The following is a 21,343-nucleotide window of genomic DNA, read 5'->3' as shown; positions in this document are numbered from 1 at the left end:
GGGCCAGGTTGTTGTCGGCGCACCACTTCACGAGATGCTGGACCTCCTCCCTGTAGGCCGACTCATCGTTGTTGGTGATCTGGCCTACTACCGTGGTGTCATCTGCAAACTTGATGATGGTGTTGGAACCATTAACAGCCACACAGTCGTGGGTGAAGAGGGAGTAGAGGAGGGGGCTCAGCACACATCCTTGTGGGGCCCCCGTGTTCAGGGTCGGGGGGGGGGGGGGGGGGGGGGGAAAAGGTGTGGTTACCTTTGTGTGGTTAAATTTGTTCTTGGGCTATAGGTGACTGTGGCATGACGGAGATGGCGGTGGGCCTTCTCCTTGTACTGCTGCAGTCCTTGTGGTGATGATGCTCCCCCAATAGTATTGGGTAGGGAATTCCAGGCTATTGACCCAGCAATGAAGAAACGGCAAATAATGGAAATATTCAGCAGGTCAGGCAGCATCTGCAGAGAGAGAAAAAACAAAGTTAACGTTTCAGGTCGATGAACCTTCATCAAAGGTCATTAACCTGAAACATTAATTCTGTTTCTCTCTCCATAGTTGCTGCCTGACTTGAGTGTTTCCAGCAGCTGCAGTATTTTTCTTTTTGAATTAATGAAGAAATGGCGATAGGTGCCCAAATCAGGATGGCGTGTGACTTGGGAGGCGATGGAGTTGCCACAACATTGCTGTTCTTGCTTAGTGGTACAAGTTGCAGGGGAGGGAGGCTCTGTCAAAGTAAGCTTGGTGTGTTACTGCAGCGCATTCTGTACGTCATATATACTGCAGCCACGGTGTGTGCGAGTATTCCATTACACCCCTGGCTTGGCCCGAATTGATGGAGGAAAGGCCTTGGGGGTGGACAGAGGGTTAGGTCAGGAGGTGTGCCACTTAGCGTACCCAGTCCCTGCTCTGCTCTTGTAGCCACTGTATTGATATGGCTGGTCCAGTTACATTTCTAGTCAATGGTGAACTTCCAAGACATTAGTTGTTGAGAACTCCATGATGGTAGAGACAGAGCAATGGAAAGTTTTGGGGAGTGTAACCCAGGAGGAAGTTAGAGGTGAGGAGGAGTGAGGCCATGACATGAATGCAAGAATGAGGATTTTTAATTTGAGGCGCTGGGGAACCGAGTCAAACACAGGCCTGTGAGAATGGGTGAGCGGGATTTAGTGCGAGATGGGATACGAGCAGCAGAGTTTAAGCAATAAAAATCACTTTCTAATGGTGTAGACAGTACTCACTGAAGAAACGTTGATGGAGCTACTGGGAAAATATATTAGGTGTTGTTCATTGATTTTCTCCAACAGCTCTTTGGATATTGTACATCGATACATGTGGCATTTATAGTATAACAATGTACATGGGCCTAGAAATTCAGTTGGCGCCGCGCCAGGGCTTTAGCGCCGGAAATTTAGCGCCGGCGCTAAGTCCCCCTGCGCGCGCCAAAAATTCAGTAGCGCCGCGCCCAAACGGCTGCCGGCGCTACAGGAGGGTGTCAGCGCCTCGAAATGGGCGCTGACTGTCGCATTGCGGCGCAATTCCGGCGCTGCGGCACCTGATGCGGTGCGGCAGGCTGGGGAAGTGCAGGCCTCCTCCTTCAGTTAAGGAGGAGCTGCCTGCACCCGCCCGCTGGCCGTTGAAATCTTGAAAAAAATGAGCCCGGCACCTCGGAGAAGTGCCGGGCTCGCAGGCCAGACGCATCTGTTCCGCGGGGGGGGGGGGGGGTGGAGGAGTCCGGGGAGGGAGGTGCGGGCAGGCGGCCGGCGGGAAAGCGGTCAGCCGCCGCGCGACCTTAATGCGCCGGCGCTAACTCGCGTAGGACTCTGCTGAAACATCGTTAGTTGCGGCTGCCACGGGCGAGGCGGCCGCAACTCAATTTCGGCGTTGGGGCCCGTCACCATGGCAACCGGGACGCTGCGCACACCGATGACGTCATCGGTGCCGGCGCAGCGCAACCGGTCTAACGTCGATGGCAGGGCCCCACTGAATTTACAAACCGGCCATAACTCCGGCGCTAGGCCCTCTAGCGCCTCAAATGGGGCGCTAACCCTACTGAATTTTCAGCCCATGGTGTTGTGTACACTGTAGTTGTGAGTGTACTTTAGTGAGTGGCTTTGCTTTGGATACCAGTTATGACAATGTATACTGCGATGCTTGCTCATGATGTCAGTGCCAGGAGCATTCTGGCTATGCCACTTCAGCTTTGAGGGCTACCCTTCAGATACAGTGGAATATACTCCAAATAGCAGAGAATAGGCAAGTTAGTCCTGTACTTAACATTTTCTTAAAGTTGGGTGGGGTTATTTAAAAATTATTCATTAAATTCAAGTTCTATCTATATTAAAAGCTTTGGGTCTCTAATGAATACAGGGCTCCTGTTGTTTTTACCAAGACATATTTTATTTTAGATTAGTATATCCTTTGACTCACCGTGAATATCTTTGGAAATATTCTGACAATTATACTTGCAACAATCCTCAGAGAAGGCCCTGGCTTATTAGACAGCACATTCCTTGGAGACAACCACTCACAGGTCAACTGTGCCCAATAGGTCAAGTATGTGCACAAAGTGCCTTCAGATTCAATGACAATTTCTCTCTTGCTTCACTTCCTAGATTACAAGCTGGGTATAAACAACAGTCCCCAATTAGTCTAAGCAAGCTGATTAGGTTTTTGTTAGGTCATTATGGATTCTCATTAACTATTCATAAGCAATTGCATGCGAGAGAACTGGTCCAAGGTGAGCAAAACATAATTGACAGAGAAAATAGTCGATTAATGGCCTGAACCTAAAAGGAGGGCTGCAGATAAAACTCGTGTGTATAGATTGTTTCTGATTGAAAATCCATTTAATGGCCCATTTTCTGAGGAGCTGCCTTATTCCCAAGACAATAAAAACTGAACGGAGAGAAATTTCCTTTCAATTGAGGTGAGTTCTGCATTCTTTTCCCTCTGGCTTGGCAGATCGTGATGTAGAACTGGAATCAGTTTGGGTGGAGCCAAGAAACAGCAAAGGGTAGAAAACATTGGTGGGAGTTGTGTATAGGCCACCAAACAGTAGTGGTAATGTAGGGCACAGTATCAAGAGATTAGAAGTGCATGTAACAAGGGCAATACCGTAATCATGGGGGACTTTAATCTACATATTGACTAGGCAAATCAAATTACCACTAATGGTGTGGAGGACAAATTCTTGGAATGAATGCGAGATGGTTTCCTGGATCAGAATGTGGAGGAACCAATCAGGGAACAGGCTATTCTGGATCTGGTACTGTGTAATGAGAAAGGGCTAATCTTGATAAAGGGTTTTGACCCGAAACGTTGACTCTAATTTCTCTCCACAGATGTTGCCTGGCCTGCTGAGTTTTTCCAGCATTTTCTGTTGTTATTAAGGGCTAATCAATAATCTTGTGGTAAAGGGGCCTTTAGGGACAAGTGACCATAATATGATTCAAACTTAATGTAAAATTCAGAGTGATGTAGTCCAATCTGAAACCAAGGTCTTCAATCTAAATAGAGAAACTACAAGGGTATGAGGGACAAGTTGGCCATGGTAGATTGGGAGACTACACTAAAAGGTATGAAGATGGACATACAATGGCTAACATTCAAGGAAATAATGCATAATTTGCAACAAACATATATTCCTCTAGGGCATAAAAACCCAAAAGGAAAAGTGATCCAACCATGGCTAACAAAAAAAATTAAAGTTAGTATTAAGTCAAAGGAAGAAGCTTATAAAGTTGCCGGAAAAAGTGGTCAGCATGAGGATTGGGATCTTTTTAGAAATCAGCAAAGGGGGACCAAGAAATTGATAAATGGAATATGAGCACAAACTAGCAAAAAATATAAAAACGGATTGTAAAAGCTTCTATAGGTATGTGAAAAGGAAAAGACTGGCGAAGGTAAATGTAGGTCCTTTACAGTCAGAGACGGGAGAATTTATAATGAGGAAATGGCAGAGAAATTAAATAAATACTTTGTTTCTGTCTTCACGGAGGAAGATACAAAAAGCCTCCCAGAAATACGAGAAAACCAAGAGTGCGGCAAGAATGAGGAACTTAAAGAAATGATTAGTAAAAAAACAGTACTAGCAAAATTAATGGGACTAAAAGTCGATAAATCCCAAGGACCGGATGACCTACATCCTAGGGTTTTGAAAGAGGTGGCCATTGGGATAGTGGACGCATTGGTTGTCATCTTCCAGAATCTATAGAATTTTGGAACGGTTCTTGCAGATTGGAGGATAGCAAATGTAACCCCGCTATTTAAGAAAGGAGGGAGAGAGAAAACAGGGAACTACAGACCTGTTAGCCTCACATCAGTAGTTGGGAAAATGCTGGAATCTATTATAAAAGATGTAATAACTGGACACTTGGAAACTAATAGTAAGATTGGGCAGAGTCAACATGGATTTATGAAAGGGAAATCCTGTAACAAACCTATTGGAGTTCTTTGAAGATGTAACTAGTGGAGTAGCCAAAGGGGAACTGGTAGATGTGGTGTATTTGGATTTTCAGAAGGCCTTCGATAAGGTCCCACACAAGAGGTTGGTGAACAAAATTAGGGCACATGGAATTGGGGGTAATATACTAGCACGGATTGAGAATTGGTTAACAGAGAGAAAACAAAGAGTAGGGATAAATGGATCTTTTTCAGGATGGCAGGCTATGACTAGTGGGGTACCGCAAGGATCGGTGCTTGGGCCCCAGCTATTCACAATCTATATCAATGATTTGGATGAGGGGACTGAATGTAACATTTCCAAATTTGCTGATAATACAAAACTAGGTGGCTGTGTCAGTTGTGAAGAGGATGTGAAGAGGCTTCAGGGGGATCTCGACAGGCTCAGTGAATGGGCGAGAACATGGCAGATGGAATATAATGTGGATAAATGTGAAGTTTGCCATTTTGGTAGAAAAAACAGAAAGGCAGAGTATTTCCTAAATGGTGAAAGATTGGGGAATGCAGATGCTCAAAAGGGACCTGGGTGTCCTTGTACATGAGTCACTGAAAGTGAATGTGCAGGTGCAGCAAGCCATTAGGAAGGCAAATGGTATGCTGGCCTTCATTACAAGAGGATTTGAGTATAGGAGTAAAGAAGTCTTACTCCAATTATATAGGGCCTTGGTGAGACCACACCTGGAGTACGGTGTACAATTTTTGTCTCCTTACCTAAGGAAGGATGTACTTGCCATAGAGGGAGTGCAACGAAGGTTCACGAGATTGATTCCTGGGATGGCGGGACTGTTGTACGAGAAGAAATTGAGTAAACTAGGCCTGTATTCTCTTGAATTCAGAAGAATGAGGGGGGATCTCATTGAAGCATACAAAATTATTACAGGGCTTGATAGGGTGGATGCTGGGAGAATGTTTCCCTTGGCTGAGGAGTCTAGAACCAGGGGCCACAGCCTCAGGATAAAGGGTAGGCCATTCAGGACTGAGATGAGAAGAAATTTCTTCACAGAGGGTGGTGAATCTTTGGAATTCTCTACCCCAGAGGGCTGTGGAGGCTTAGTCATTGGGTATATTCAAAACAGAAGTCGATAGATTTCGGATTAGTAAGAGCTTCAAGGGCTATGGCGATAAGGCCGGTGAATGGAATTGAGGCAGAAGATCAGCCATGATCTCACTGAATGGCGGAGCAGGCTCAAAGGACCGAATGGCCTACTCCTGCTCCCATTTCTTATGTTTTGTGTCTCATCCCCACAAGTGAACAGAATTTGACTTTGTTCTTTACTATTTGGACAGTTACACTACTCTACAAATGGTTGATAGGAAACATGTGTTAGCTTGAAGACAGATGTGCTTTAGCTAATTTTCCCCTTCATGTTTTTTCTCACCATGAACCTGTAATGAGAGGAATGAGGACAGAACTCTTCCAGTTTGTCACACTGATGCACCCTAGGTGATCATTAAAGAACAATGCAAATTGTCAAATGGAACAATTCATAGAAAACCACTTCCAGTTTATGGCCCTCAAGGGATTAAACTATATTTAGCACACCTTACCTTTTCTGGTGTTGGCCACTTTGGCTCCAGCTCATCTTTATAAAGGCTCTTCTTTAAAACCCAGCCAAGCCCTGGCATACTCTCTACTCGATAGAGCAGAGCAATATCCTCTGCTGTGTGCTCATAACCCTAAAAGTATACAAAAAATAAAACAAAATCATTAGAATACTATTACTGTTCTCTCTCAACCATAGGGAGTGGAGAGCAGCAAGTAATCAGTCAGCAATATTAGCCTGGTACAAGCACCATTATCAAATTATATATTTATAACTTATACAGCAAGCAAAACAATCTTTTAAGCATGCTATCCAGTGAGGGAGCCTACGTGCATCAACATGCTTTAAAGCTGAGGTTGTTGCAACCTTTTCCATTTCCCTTCCCAAAATTTCTAAATTATCTTCTCAAGCTTAGTTTGGTATAGTCAGAAGTGCCATCAGTTCCATTCCTTAGCTGGCTGACTTGGTACATGTTTGTAGTGTAGAATCTCCCCCTGTCCAACACTGATTTTCTCCGCCTCCCTCAAAGGAGTGAAGGGGAGGAGACAAAGAACTGAGACGGAAAGTTGGCTATTTTGAGGTCACTTTCCAGTAAAGGCAACCGTTGAGAGTTCAAACACCACATGGAAGCCTAAAAAAAAAGTTATATGTTTTTATAAAAACCTCAATTGTTTCGAACATTCAGCTGACCTACTTTGATAGAAAGCAACTTCTTGGTAGAATAGCGGGACAGCACATTAAATCAGGAAAGCACTGGACCATAAACTGACAAGAGGGAAGAGTTCCATGGCCTTGATCCTCCACATTGCTTAGCTCAGCCAAGTTATTGTGGAGAAACAGCAACTGAAGCCTTGGCCCTTCCTATGGAGGGTGTGGGAAAAACAGCAGAACGGCATTACCTGGCTGTTCTCACTTTATCTTGTGACCAGTTCACTACAGCACTGATGCGTGAATCAGGGAGAAACAGGAACTTTTAACAGAACAAATTGTATGTGCGTCAGGAACAAGCAATTTAGGTGTTCAAAATGTATTGCTAAAAAAATGCATGCCAAGGGGTAATTAATGTGGATTTTCAACAGGGTCTTAAAGAGACGAGGGGGGAGGCAGAGGGTTTATGGGGGGGGGGGGGGGGGGCTAGTCAGCTAAAGACATAGCCCTTAATAAGGCAAAGGGGTGGGGAAGGGAGAAGACACACAAGGTGCCAGAGACAGAGGAACTGAACATTTGGAGGGGCAGGGAAAGGGGAAGATGGGTTATCACACTGGAGACGATTAGAGAGATAGGAAGGGGCAAGGGTGTAAAGGCATTTAAACACACAAAAATGAAAATTTTAGACACGACATTGGGGAACCAAGTGCCAATGTTGGCCAGCAAGGACAAGAGCGCCTTGGCGCAGATAGGATACAGTTGAGCTGAAGTTTATGGAAGGCAGACGATGGGAGGCCAGCTAAGGGCGCATTGGAATAAGTGAGACTGGAGGCATGGATGAGGGTCTCAGATAGGCTGAGGTAGGGGCAGAAGCCAGCAACATTATGGAGGTAGAAGTAGGTGGTCTTTGTGATGGAGAGGACAGAAGCTCAACTTAGGGTCAAATAGGAAGCCAAAAATGAGAACAGTCTGATTCAATCCGATACTGACAAGGAAGGGGAATGGAGATGTTGACGAGGGTAAAGTTCCTGATGGGGGTCAAAGATGATGGCTTTGCTTTCCCAATGTCTAGCTGGAGGAAATTATGGCTCAACCAAGACCAAATGCTGGACAAATACTCAAAGCATAGAGATAGCGAAGGGGTGAAAAGAGGTGGTTCAGGAGGTAGAGCTGGGCGTCAGTGTACTTGTGTCTGCAAATAATGTTGCCAAGAGATGGCATGTAGAGGAGGAAGAGGAAAGGGAACTAGGATTCAATCTTTGGGGGAAACCCAATATGATGCTACGGGAGTGGGAAGAGAAGCCTTTGGCAGAGATGCTCTGGCTACAATCAGATAGGCAAGAGTGGAACCAAGCTAGGGCAGTACCACAGAGTTGAATGTGGATGGTGTGATCAACAGTGTTAAAGGCTGCAGAGCGGTTGAGGAGGAATAATGCACCAAATGTAATAGAAAATGGCATTTGCAACTTTGGTTAGGGCTGCTATGAGACAGGTGGAAATCTGAGTGGTGGGATTCAAACAGGAGGCTGTGGGAAAGATGGGCATGGATCAGGGAGGAGACGTTTAATGACTGGAGAAGAGTGGATGTTTGTAAGGAGAGGGATTGAGGGCGTGTTTTTTTTTGTTGAGGAGGTTGACTCTGGATATTTTGAAGGAATGGGGGTGTTGTGAGGACAGTGCCTAAAAAGAGGAAACTATTTACAATGTCAGCTAGCAGAGGCCAGAAGAGGAAATTAGGTGGTCAGGAGATTAGTAGGAATTTGGTTGAAAGAGCAGGAAGAAAGTCTCATGGATGATATGAGCTTTGAGATGGCACTGGAGGAGGTGGGAGATAAACTAGATCGATAGGGTTTCAGAGCTAGGATACAGTGGAAACTAGGGTGGGTGCATTGGTGGGCAAGGGAAAAAGGTGGAGGGGGCTGGGAAGCAGCATAGGCAGCTGAAAGGATGGCCTCTCTGTTGGTAACAAGAAATAAATGAACTCTTTGCACATCATTAGAGGGAAGGGTGGAGGGATGCGTGAACAGGGATTTAAGGAGGCAGATGGTAATGGGAAATTAATTAAAAAAGCCTGGGGTTATCTTTGCTCCCCAGGATGATCCTGAAGAGTGAGCAGTTTTGGCAGAGGAGAGGTCCACTAGAGCTTTTTCCTCCAATTAGGTCTCTAGAACACAAATAATTTATAATGGCAACAAATCTACATTATCCTGTATAGATATATACTTAATATAAAACTCAGTACACATAAAACAAGGATGCCAGTTCTATAGAACTAGAAATAGATCAGTCATACATAAAAAGACAGCACACCGATCTGTTTGAGCATAACTGGCTTTTAAAAAAAATATAGAATGCTGGTCTTCAATTTATACACGAAATGAGGGACTCGTCACATGACAGACTTATTTATCCTCTAGGAATTTAATGTAATTTATACTCCTCTCCTTCCCCCAAATGCATGTCCTCCTCTCCTGAAGGCACTGACGTTTTGCTGGGGAATAATTCCACAGACACTGGCAACCCTCTGGTACCTCACTTAAAAGCACATTCTTCACATGGGAGTTAGCAAGAATCCACAGGCTATTCCACTGTGGGGAGCATAACAATGGAGCCTGGCCCTGCCCTCACCCAGTACCCACACAGAGTTTTCGACTTTTCACCGGACAGCAACCGAGAGAGGGATGACTTTTCTCTTTCAAGGCCAAACTGTAGTCCCCCCCACCCGCCCCCACCATGGAGATCATCTAACCCAGCAGGAACCAAAGGGACCTTCTTGGTCTGTATGGCTCAAGACCAGACTAGATGGGAAACTCCTTGCATCGCCAAGCAGATTTGGGAATAAATCTGTCTTTCTTTTGATTAAAATGAAGAATTCCACACCGAGATAAATGAAACCAAGTTTTCACCTTATTGCATCTGCTATTAGCATCAGGAATTCCCATGTCAAGTACAATATGTTAGCTACATATGCAGAGCAAAAGCCCATCAATACTCCCCAAAATCCATATATGTGCATAGGCCAGTTAAATTAGAAATAATCCAAATACAATACAGCAATGCCCTACCTGATCATTCCAAGCAGATATGCAATACAAACTCTCATCATCTTCAAGTAAGTGGATTGTTTGGCTGAGAAAACTAGCAAGAGAATAAAATGGATTCAATAAGTGGCTACTTGGTTACAATACAGGCAAGGATTTGACCTAATCATGCAGCAAATGTACAAAGTCAGAAATGTAACTAGCAGGAAATATACAAAAGTTTAAAATTAGCACAGATATTGGCTTATGCCACGTACTTTGATCAAGTTAAGCTCTGGGATATTAAATAATTAGGTTTTGAAAAAGAGTATTTTGAGGAGAAGAAACTTATAAAGTTCAAAAGCCCTCAACTATTCTACAATATTAGCAAGTTTAATATAATGACTATAAATAAACAATGCTGCACAACGGTTAGTTTAATGGCTCTCTTTGGGTGGAAAAAGGAAATAATCTGCACTTTGTACTCACCTGAAAAAGTCCACTGAGATATCCAAGTCCTCCTCCAGTACCACAGCAAACTTTGCATCCTAAATGGATACCATCCCAAAAATAAACATTTTAATCCTATGCAACGATGAGCTAATTATAATAATATACAAATATGTTAAAAGGCGGCACTTTAAAGTTACATTTTATAATAGTTTAACCACATTTAAAAAAAGAAAATCAGTCAAATCTCGATCAGCATCCAGGACTGAAAAAGTCAATCTGTCTTCGTGTTGTTGATTGAGGGATGAGTGCAGGTCAGGACACAGGAAGAATATCTTTAATGTCCACCTGGGGGGGGTGGGGGGGGGGGGGGTGGCAGACTTGATTCATCTAGAATCTAGAAATTGGAAGGGAGATGGTACAATTCTTGGTGGACATTATAGGGCACCAGACAGTGGAGATGAGGGGAGGGGGAGGGCAAGATATGCAGACAATTCCAAGAAATGCAAGAACGGGGCAATAATATTGGGTGGTAGTAACTACCCCATAATAGACTGGAATAAAGATAATGCATGTGGTCAAAGGAGAGCATTTTTTTTTTTTTTTTTTTTATAAAAGTATTCATCCAGGAATGCTTCCTAGCCCAACAAGGAACAAAGCATAGTTTCTGGAAAATAAGTAGGGCAAATAACAGATTAGGGCAGGAGAACAATTGGAAAAGTGACCAGGACATAGTTAGGTTCAGTATAAACGATAATAAAAGAGAGTGTCAAAGATAAGAACATGGGACTGGAAAATGGCAAACTTCAAGTTAGGAAGGGATCTAATACAATCAAATTAGCTGGCAGACATAGCAATGGTTCAGGCATATGGTACATGAAGAAATGGATCAGCACTGATAGAAAGTTAGTTGACAAACAGAAAACAAAGTTATTGTAAGTGGGTGTTGCCTAGACTGGAGAAGGGCTGGAAATGGTGGACCCAGGAGTCAGTATTGGGTCCACTTTTGTTCTCAGTATATATAGGTGACAGACTTGGGTAGAGGGAACACAATCTCAATTTGCTGATGACAAATGAAGGGGTTTGGCAAACAGCGAGGAGGAGGACTATAAAAGACAAGACAGGTTAGCAGAGCAGGCAAATAGGCAGAAGATACAATTTCATGTGGATAAGTGTGAGGCGATACGTTTGAAGAGGAAAAACAAGGAATGGGAGTATATACCTGATGCGCTATCAATTACTCATAAAAGACGGAGAGTTAGGAGAGTAACTAAAAGGCTTTTATTAGCAAAGAACAGAGCATGCCTCTCGTGGTTGACTGGGTTCCAAGAAGGCAGGGGGCTGCAGAGCAGTCACCTTTATACCTGGGCCTGTGGGTGGAGCCAGGGGCGGAGCCAGCAGAGGCATGCTGAGGCATGCATAGATACAACAGTGTGCAACAACAACAACGGTGAACAACAATAACAGTGGTTTACCACATTCACCCCTTGTTTAAAATTGAGTCCGGCGGGGTGAAGTGTACTAAAGGTTCGTGTAAGTAAGTCTATCAGGTGGCCTTGTATGCTGTCCTGATCGTCGTGGTGGCGGCGGTGATGGTGCAGCATCCAACGTTGAATCTGGCGTCTCATTGAGTGGTTGGGTGGTCAATGACGGGTCCTGGGGCTGCGGCATGCCGTCTACCGGGGTTGGGTTGTGGTGCATGGCAATGGTAGTGTTTCAGGGGCACCCGAAGGTGCGAGGTCTCGTATGGAGACTGTGTCCTCCCGCCCGTCCGGGTACGCCACGTAAGCATACTGGGGGTTGGCGTGGAGGAGGCTCACCCTCTCGACCAGGGGGTCCGTTTTATGGGACCTCACGTGCTTCCGCAGTAGGACGGGTCCTGGAGACGTCAGCCATGTCGGTAGCGAGGTCCCCGATGTGGACTTCCTGGGGAAAGTGAACATTTTTTCATGGGGGGTGGCATTGGTGGCCGTACAAAGCAGTGACCGAATGGAGTGGAGCACCGCAGGGAGGACCTCTTGCCAGCGAGAGGTCGGAAGGCCCTTAGATTTTAAGTTTAAGAGGACGGCCTTCCAAACCGTCGCGTTCTCTCTTTCCACCTGGCCGTTCCCCCGGGGGTTGTAGCTGGTGGTTCTGCTTGTAGCAATACCTCTCGTGAGCAGGTACTGACGGAGTTCGTCGCTCAAAGGATGAGCCCTGGTCGCTATGGATATAGCTAGGGAAGCCGAACAAGGCGAAAAGGTCATTCAGACATTTAATGACCGTGGTACTGGTCATGTCCGGGCACGGGATGGCAAACGGGAAACGGGAGTACTCATCAATTATGTTGAGGAAGTACACGTTGCGGTCAGAGGAGGGGAGGGGCCCTTTAAAATCGACGCTCAGGCGCTCGAAGGGGCGAGTGGCCTTGATCAGGCTTGCGCTGTCTGGCCGATAAAAATGCGGTTTGCACTCGGCACAGATTTGGCAGTTCCTGGTCATGGTCCTGACCTCCTCGATGGAGTAGGGCAGGTTACAGGATTTGATGAAATGGAAGAACCTGGTGACCCCCGGGTGGCAGAGGTCATTGTGGAGGGTCTGCAGTCTATCGACCTGCGCGTTGGCACATGTACCACGTGATAGGGCATCTGGGGGCTCATTGAGTTTCCCGGGCCGGTACAAGATATCGTAATTGTAGGTGGAGAGTTCAATTCTCCACCTCAAGATCTTGTCGTTCTTGATTTTGTCCCTCTGATTATTATTAAACATAAAAGCTACTGAACGCTGGTCAGTGAGCAGGGTAAATCGTTTTCCGGCCAGGTAATGCCTCCAATGTCGCACCGCTTCCACAATGGCCTGGGCCTCCTTTTCGACAGAGGAGTGTCGAATCTCGGGGCCCTGGAGGGTCCTTGAGAAAAAGGCCACGGGTCTCCCCGCCTGGTTAAGGGTTGCAGCTAGGGCGAAGTCGGATGCGTCGCTCTCCACTTGGAAAGTAATGGACTCATCCACTGCGTGCATTGTGGCCTTCGCAATATCTTTTTTTATGAGAGTGAAGGCTGCACATGCCTCTGCTGTCAGGGGGAAGGAGGTGGACTTGATGAGGGGTCCGCATAGTTGGGCACCCACTGAGCATAGTAAGAGAAAAACCCTAGGCATCTCTTCAGTGCTTTTTGGCAGTGGGGGAGGGGGAGCTCCATAAGGGGGCGCATTCTGTCGGGGTCGGGGCCGATGACTCCGTTCTCCACTACGCAGCCAAGAATGGCGAGGCGCGTGGTGCGAAACATACATTTGTCCTTGTTGTATGTTAGATTCAGCCGCTGGGCCATACGGAGGAATTTCTCTAGGTTAACGTCATGGTCCTGCTGGTCGTGGCCGCAGATGGTGACGTTGTCTAGATAGGGGAAGGTGGCCTGCAGCGCGTTCTGGTCAACCATTCGGTCCATCTCCCTTTGGAAGACCGAAACCCCGTTGGTGACGCCGAAGGGGACTCGGAGGAAGTGGTAGAGACGACCGTCAGCTTCAAAAGCTGTGTACTGGCGGTCCTCAGCCCTGATGGGGAGCTGGTGGTATGCCGACTTCAGATCAATCGTCGAGAACACCCGGTATTGTGCTATCTGATTGACCATGTCAGATATGCGGGGGAGTGGGTATGCATCTAACTGGGTGTAGCGATTGATCGTCTGGCTGTAGTCAATAACTAGGCGCTGTTTTTTGCCAGTCTTCACTACCACCACTTGTGCTCGCCATGGGCTAGTGCTACCCTCAATAATCCCTTCCTTCAGGAGTCTTGCTACTTCGGATTTAATGAAGCTCCTATCCCCGGCACTGTACCGCCTGCTTTTGGTAGCGATGGGCTTACAGTCGCGGGTGAGGTTAGCGAACAAGGGGGGGGGGGGGGGGGGGGGGGGAGACTTTAAGCGTGGAGAGGCTGCAAATGGTGCGCAGCGGGCGATTTAAAAGCTGCTGGCTGCAGACTGTGGACTGTGAGTGGGGGGAGGGGTCCGCCGTACGCTAATGTGACACTTTTAAGGTGGCACTGAAAATCCAACCCCAGTAGAACGGCAGCGCAGAGATGGGGCAGGACAAGAAGTTTAAAATTTTTGTATTCTGTGCCCCTTACTGAAAGGGTCACTACACAGTAGCCACCGACGTCTGCTGAATGGGATTTGGAAGCCATAGAGATCCGATGGCACGTTGGCAGGACCGGGAGAGAGTAATTGCGCACCGTGTCGGGGTGGATAAAGCTATCCGTGCTCCCGCTGTCGAAAAGGCAGGTAGTGGCGCGGCCGTTTACCGTAATGTCCATCATGGACCTGGACAGTTGGTGAGGGAGAGATTGGTCCAGCGTCACGGAGGCCAGCGTATGGTCGAGCGAGTCGCTGTGGTCGTCAGACGAGGCGGTGGTCGAGTCCGGGTCACCCGCGATAGGAGTTGGAGGCGTCCAAGATGGCGGACAAAATGGCTGCGCCCATGATCCCAATCCCCACGCGGCTGGAGGTGTCCAAGATGGCGGACAAGATGGCTGCCCCCACGGTTCACACGCGGCGCTGCTGGCGTTAACGGTTTTACCGTTGCAGGCGCTGATGTAGTGTCCTTTCTTCCCGCAGCCAGAGCAGGTAGCGTTTTTCGCCGGGCAGCGTGCTCTGGGGTGTTTTGCCTGGCCACAAAAGTAACATTTCGGGCCCTTGGACATCGCTGCAGCAGTTGGTGCCGGGGGTGGCGGTCCCATGACCCAAGGTTGCGGCGTCCACGGTGCGGAGCGGTTAGGGGAGAATGCGTCCATATTCCGGTGGGCCGCGTCTAGCGAGAGCGCGAGGGACACTGCCTTCTTCAGGTTGATTTCGCCCTTCTCCAGCAGTCTCTGCCGGGAGTAGTCGGATTTGAGGCCCGCAACGAAGGCATCTCGGATAAGTCCCTCCGCGTGTGTCGCGGCCGATACCTCTTTACAATCGCAGGCTCGGCCGAGTATCTGTAATGCCCGTAGGAATGCCTCCACCGATTCCCCGGACTGCTGTTTGCGGGATCTCAGGAGGTGTCTGGCATAAACCGTATTTACCGGGCGTGTGTATTGTCCTTTTAGCAGATCGATAGCCGCCCTGTAGGTAGTCGCGTCCTGGATGAGCATGTAGACTTGGTGGCCCACCTTGGAGGCCAGGATTTTTAGTTTGTTTCCATCTAGTGTCACGGCTGAGGCTTCCAGGTAAGCTTCGAAGCAACGCAGCCATTGTGCGAACTTGGTAGACGAACCCGCCTCTTGAGGGTCTAGGTCCAGGCATGTTGCTCAGCGTTTGGTGCAGCAGCCTGCTGCTCAGCGTTTGGTGCAGCAGCCTGCTGCTCAGCGTTTGGTGCAGCAGCCTGCTGCTCAGCGTTTGGTGCCAACATGTTGTTTTTTGCTAATAAAATTGATGCGCTATCAATTACTCATAAAAGACGGAGAGTTAGGAGAGTAACTAAAAGGCTTTTATTAGCAAAGAACAGAGCATGCCTCTCGTGGTTGACTGGGTTCCAAGAAGGCAGGGGGCTGCAGAGCAGTCACCTTTATACCTGGGCCTGTGGGTGGAGCCAGGGGCGGAGCCAGCAGAGGCATGCATAGATACAACAGTGTGCAACAACAACGGTGAACAACAATAACAGTGGTTTACCACAATACCCGATGGGAAAACATTAAGGGTTTGGATGAGCAGACTCACCTGAAGGCTCAAATACACAATTCCCTGAAAGTGCTAGTGCAGGTAGTTAAAGCTATTAAAAAGGCTAAAATCATTTGGGGTTTTAAAAAATAAGGGCACGGATTACACAAGAGCTAATGATAAATTTGTAATAAACATTGCTTATGCCACATTAGAGTGCTGTGTACAGATTTGAACCATCATTATAGAAAGGGCATTAAAACAGAGGGTGTATAGCATAGATTGACCAGGATTAAAGCAGAGATGGGAAACTATAGTTACGAGGAGAGTCTGAGACAGTGGGACTATTTCCAGTGGAGCACAGAAGGCCAAGAGGAGATATAGTTTTTAAAATGGAGTGTTTTGATAGAGTGAATAGAAAAAAACAGGCTTGGAATTCAGTGATCAGAGGTCATCAATTCAAAACTACCAAGAGTGATGAGAGGGGCTAGTAGGTGGTTTTAATACAGTGAGTTGTTATAACATGGTATGCTTTACCACAGGGTGTAGGGGCAGAGAGCATTTCATCTTTTCAAGGAAAATTGTATAAATACTTGAAGCAGAGAAAGATACAGGTCTACGTGGAGAGAACAGAGCAGTGGGATTACTTTTGGGTTGCTATAGCAAAAGTCGGGATAGACACAGTGGAACAAATGGCCTCCTTCTGTGATATACATTTCTAAACTCAGCATTTGTCCCACACATGACAGACCAGTCAAACATTTATAGCTTGAAAAGGTGAAAACAGATTCCACAAATCACCAAAATGCAAGTTTTCCTATGATTTCTATTATAAATATTAAACAGCACTGCTGAAACATTACTGAAAGAGGAATAAAGCAGCTTTCATTTTAAGAGCCTCAAATTCAGAAGTGTTCTACTGCTTACCGGGTGTAAATTGAATGTAGCAGTCAAACTGGCTTTGTAGTGCTGTGTATATGAAGGGGGAAAAAATTTTACAAGAAATGCGATTGTGATGCAAGTTCAATATGCATTTAGACCACTGGCGATACCTCAATCACTGTACTCCCACCTGCAAAAACTAGAGCTTCAGGGAAACCCTGCCTGTACATAGAGGTGAAGTCATAGAAACTATGTCTGATTCAGGGTTCCCACAGTCATTTTACCACAGTGGCTCATTCATCTGTTGCAAATGATTCTATCCCACATATAGTTTAAAACGTCTTTTATTCAAATGCCTCGTATGGAGGTTAAACGCTGACACACACTAGTTTCTGTATTGTAACTTCTATGTACAGGAAACTTTGGTTTATCCGGAGGTTGTATGGCCGGAAACCTCAATCTAATGGCAGAAATCAGCAGCCGTTTAGGTTTTTTTTCTTTTTTTTTCCTTTTCCTAGCATTTTTTTTTATTTTTATAAAAACAGTCAGTCTCTGGAAAGCCTCTCTGAAGCTGTTGCTAAGCTAGAGACGCTTCCAAGGTACGGGCCGACTGTTTACAAGCTGTTGCTAAGCAACAGTGTTTGTTGTCAGATACGGAGATGAAAACCTCCGTATCCTTCAACATTAGCGCTGGTCTGTCCGGAAGTTTTCATAGATCGGCATCACACCGGTCCCGGATATCGCGAAGTTTCCTGTAATTATTTTCACCTTTAAAACTAACTCAATCAGGAAACATTATCATTGAGAAAAAGAATTCAAGCTGCACTTTGCTAGCCGAGGATGAAAGTGGTAAAACCCAGAAAGTAACCAGATTACAGAAACTTGAAACCTGATACCTGAGAGACTCGAGCATTCTTAATACTAATGGGCGTGTGCTGGACTCCTTTCAGGCCAAAGAGCTCCACCACATCCATTGGCTCCTGATGAAGAGAAACAAACAGTCAGTACCGTGGACTTGTAAATACACATGGCAATTTATTTAAAAACATACATTTTCTTCTTTACAAGGCGTAAAATATTGGCTTGAGTATTGTGCATCACAACCCATCCCATTTTAAATACCAAAATAAGTTCCAGAAACATGAACAATGGTTTTTGGGGCACTGTAGGCTGAACATTGAGGGAAGCAGGTCTGGCTTAGAGGAGATGGAGTGGGCAGAAATTTGGCAGATGGAATATAATGTTGGAAAGTGTGAGGTTATGCACTTTGGCAGAAAAAATCAAAGAGCAAGTTATTATCTAAATGGAGAGAAACTGCAAAGTGCTACAGTACAAAGGGATCTGGGGGTCCTGGTACATGAAACACAGAAGGTTAGTATGCAGGTACAGCAGGTGAGCAGGAAGGCCAATGGAATCTTGGCTTTTATTGCAAAGGGGATAGAGTATAAAAGCAGGGAAGTCTTGCTTCAGTTATACAGGGTACTGGTGAGGCCACACCTGGAATATTGCGTACAGTTTTGGTTTCCATATTTAAGATATACTTGCTCTCGAGGCAAGTCAGAGAAGGTTCACTCGGTTGATTCCGGAGAGGACGTGGTTGACTTATGAGGAAAGGTTGAGTAGGTTGGGCCTCTACTCATTTGAATTCAGAAGAATGAGAGGCAATCTTATCGAAACATATAAGATTGTGAGGGGGCTTGATCGGGTGGATGCGGGGAGGATGTTTCCACTGATGGGTGAGACTAGAACTAGGGTGCATAATCTTAGAATAAGGGCTGCCCTTTCAAAACCTGAGATGAGGAGAAACTTCTTCACTCAGAGGGTAGTAAATCTATGGAATTTGCTACCTCAGAGAGCTGTGGAAGCTGCAACATTAAATAAATTTAAAATGGAGATAGACAGTTTCCTAGCTGATAAGGGAATTAGGGGTTACGGGGAGCGGGCAGGGAAGTGGACGGGAGTCTAGGTTCGGATCAGCCATGATCCTATTGAATAGCGGAGCAGGCCCGAGGGGCCGTATGGCCTACTCCTGCTCCTTATGTTATGTTCTTATGAGATGCTATGCCTGATGGTGAGAAGGGAATTAACAAACATAGCTATAGCTGAAGCATCCTGGGTTATTTACCCTTCCATAGGGGGCACCTTAGGATTCTAATTGTATCACTAATGTGACAGACCAGATGACAATTTAGTTTTTATTTGTATTTGCACATAACAGTTTGGCTGGACCATTAGCTCTGTGCAGTGACTTCTATTACAGTTAATTTACTCAGCTATACAGTCAAGAGAAAAATAACTCAAAATTCTGGGTGGTGGTTTCATTTTTTTTTTATAAAAAGAGAATTAGATTTTTGCAAAGAAGTCTGTTAGTAATAAACAGCACTAGTAACTTCTCACCTCATAGTAACCATCTATGAAGACAATGATCATCTCTGGGTTCACACCCTGTGCAGACAGTAATGAACGCAACATTCTGCAGGAAAAGAAAAGTTACATTCAAGACCAGTTATTCATGCACGTCATCTCCCCCCATCGGGTAACTAAATAAACTCTTGGGCAGTATAAATAGATCAAAAATAGAAAACATTTTGTACCATTCGCTTTTAGACCCACTGAAGTTTACAGCACAATAGGCAGCCACGTGCTGAAACCAGTCCCACTGCCCTGTTCTGTATCCGTAGCCCTGTATCATCCTCTACTTCGAACAGATTGAGTTTTCCCTTAAGATGCAATGTTCTCTGTCTCAACTCCCCATGGCAAAGCATTCCAAGCTGCAACAGTTCTGTATGAAGAAATTTCTCCTAGCCCCCCTCAGTGGCAATTTTAAATTGACTCCCAAGTGGAGGAAATAGACTTTCCCAATTCACCCCACTAAAACCTTCATAATTATAAAATCTCTTACTAAATCTCCTCCTCACCTTCTCTGCTTCAGGTGTAAATAGTCCCAGACCATTTAGTTGGATGTCTCTTTGATGAGTAGAAGCAGATCTTACTCTTCTTCAAAGTGTTCTAAAGAAGCACTTCATTGAACATCACTGATATACCCGCGGGTAGAGGCCCACGAATCTCAGGGGTGCAGGCGGTTCGCGAGCACCCCATGGATCATGTGGGCCGGCCCAACGACTGACAGAAGGGAATCCCCATTGAACATCACCTACATACCCGCGGGTAGAGGCCCACGGATCTCAGGGGTGCAGGCGGTTCGCGAGCGCCCCATTGATCATGTGGGCCGGCCCAACGACTGACAGAAGGGAATCCCCATTGAACATCACCTATATACCCACGGGTAGAGGCCCACGAATCTCAGGGGTGCAGGCGGTTCGCGAGCGCCCGATGGATCATGTGGGCCGGCCCAACGACTGACAGAAGGGAATCCCTATTCATGGTTATGCGAATTCTGTATGTACAGAATCCCTATAAGCATGAATGGGAATACCCCCAAAAATACACCTAGACATCAAATAAATAAAAAACAAAAAATTTAATTGTTTGAAAAATAAATTTACATGTTTTAAAGGGGCTAAAAATAAATTTACAAGTTTTTAAATGTATAAATTGTTGATAAAATTTTATTTTTCTGTTTTTAAAAAACTTACACTGGTAAAAGCAGGCGTAAGAATTTCACGGGCATTCACTGGGCAAATAGTCCAAATCTACGCCTGCAGATGCCCTTTTCCCGGGGATGCGGATCATCAGTCAAGAAAATTCTTTGCAGATCGCAAGTTCCGGGTTTTAGCGCATGCCTAAACCCGAACTAGCAGGGCCCCCACGAGAGCGTACACGCCTTCTACGCACCCGCAAGGGCCGCAAATTACAGCCCAATGTTTTTTTGCTTCTTTATCAGATCCCACTTTTATTACTGTACACCCGTTTTAAAAGCAGACCTATTTGGGTTACATTTCACAGACAGTTGTCTTAACTGTGTTCCAGTGACTATGCAAACTAATCTTGCAATATTGTCTACAAATTATAATGTACCCACTGTTCTTGTAAGGAAACCATTTAGTTAAAGATCCAATTTTATATTTATTGTAGCATAAAGAAAACATTAAATTGCCATCAACAGTTTTTGTTTCCCTCGAGAAGTGGCTTTATTTTGCAAAAAACATTAATTGCTAGCTTTGAGCTCAAACAGAATTACTAAAGAATTGCGCAGCCAAAAGCTATATACCCAGTAAGCACACAAAAAGGAGCAACTCATATTACAGACTTGATGTACAGCCAAAATTAACATCATCAGTACAATCTACATGCTGAACCCAAATCTCACCTGTAAAGGTAGTTAGGCCTGTTACCAGCTATCACCGCCACTGGAACATCATAAACTTTGTTATCTTTCAGCTGCGAAAATAAAACGTTCAATTTTACTCCAGTGAACGAGGTTCCCAGATGATAATCTGCAACAATATAAATTCTGATATTTTGGCTTGCATTAAAAAATAAATTCCCCTCTTCATCTCCCATTCCTTTTGTTGGATCTGAATAAATGACTCCTACAACTCTGCCTGATGGTTACATGTCTCACAGCAAAAGAGAGCAAGCATTAGTTTTTCTACCCAGTCTCTTTCCCCACCCCGCATCAAACACGCCCTGCAACTGACCTGATGCCAGGTCGGTCTCAATGCTACTCTGACCCAGCCAGTAGGAATCGCTCAACTATGACAGAAATAACTTTCCTGGCAAATGTCTCTCCTTCCAAGAAAAGCATTTGGCCTCCATTTTGTGCCACCGCATGAG

General features: G+C 45.7%; 1 protein-coding gene across 4 annotated transcripts in view; it reads right to left on the bottom strand.

The window, feature by feature from the left end:
• pomgnt1 (protein O-linked mannose N-acetylglucosaminyltransferase 1 (beta 1,2-)) overlaps window positions 1–21,343 on the bottom strand; it is an 84,975-nt gene that overhangs the window by 25,993 nt on the left and 37,639 nt on the right. For all 4 annotated transcript variants that reach the window (XM_085983005.1, XM_085983002.1, XM_085983003.1 and 1 more), the window contains 7 exons: window positions 20,877–20,947; window positions 19,004–19,079; window positions 17,503–17,586; window positions 16,652–16,693; window positions 10,155–10,213; window positions 9,711–9,783; window positions 6,002–6,130 (listed from right to left, as the gene is read on the bottom strand). In XM_085983005.1, the coding sequence (XP_085839131.1) occupies window positions 6,002–6,130; window positions 9,711–9,783; window positions 10,155–10,213; window positions 16,652–16,693; window positions 17,503–17,586; window positions 19,004–19,079; window positions 20,877–20,947 (534 nt within the window). The remainder of the gene's footprint in view (window positions 1–6,001; window positions 6,131–9,710; window positions 9,784–10,154; window positions 10,214–16,651; window positions 16,694–17,502; window positions 17,587–19,003; window positions 19,080–20,876; window positions 20,948–21,343) is intronic.

This window comes from Somniosus microcephalus, chromosome 3 (genome assembly GCF_052327205.1).
Source record: "Somniosus microcephalus isolate GS21.2 chromosome 3, FLI_Smic_1.0, whole genome shotgun sequence".
Taxonomy (NCBI): Eukaryota; Metazoa; Chordata; class Chondrichthyes; order Squaliformes; family Somniosidae; genus Somniosus; species Somniosus microcephalus.
This window is presented reverse-complemented; position numbering and strand designations above follow the sequence as displayed.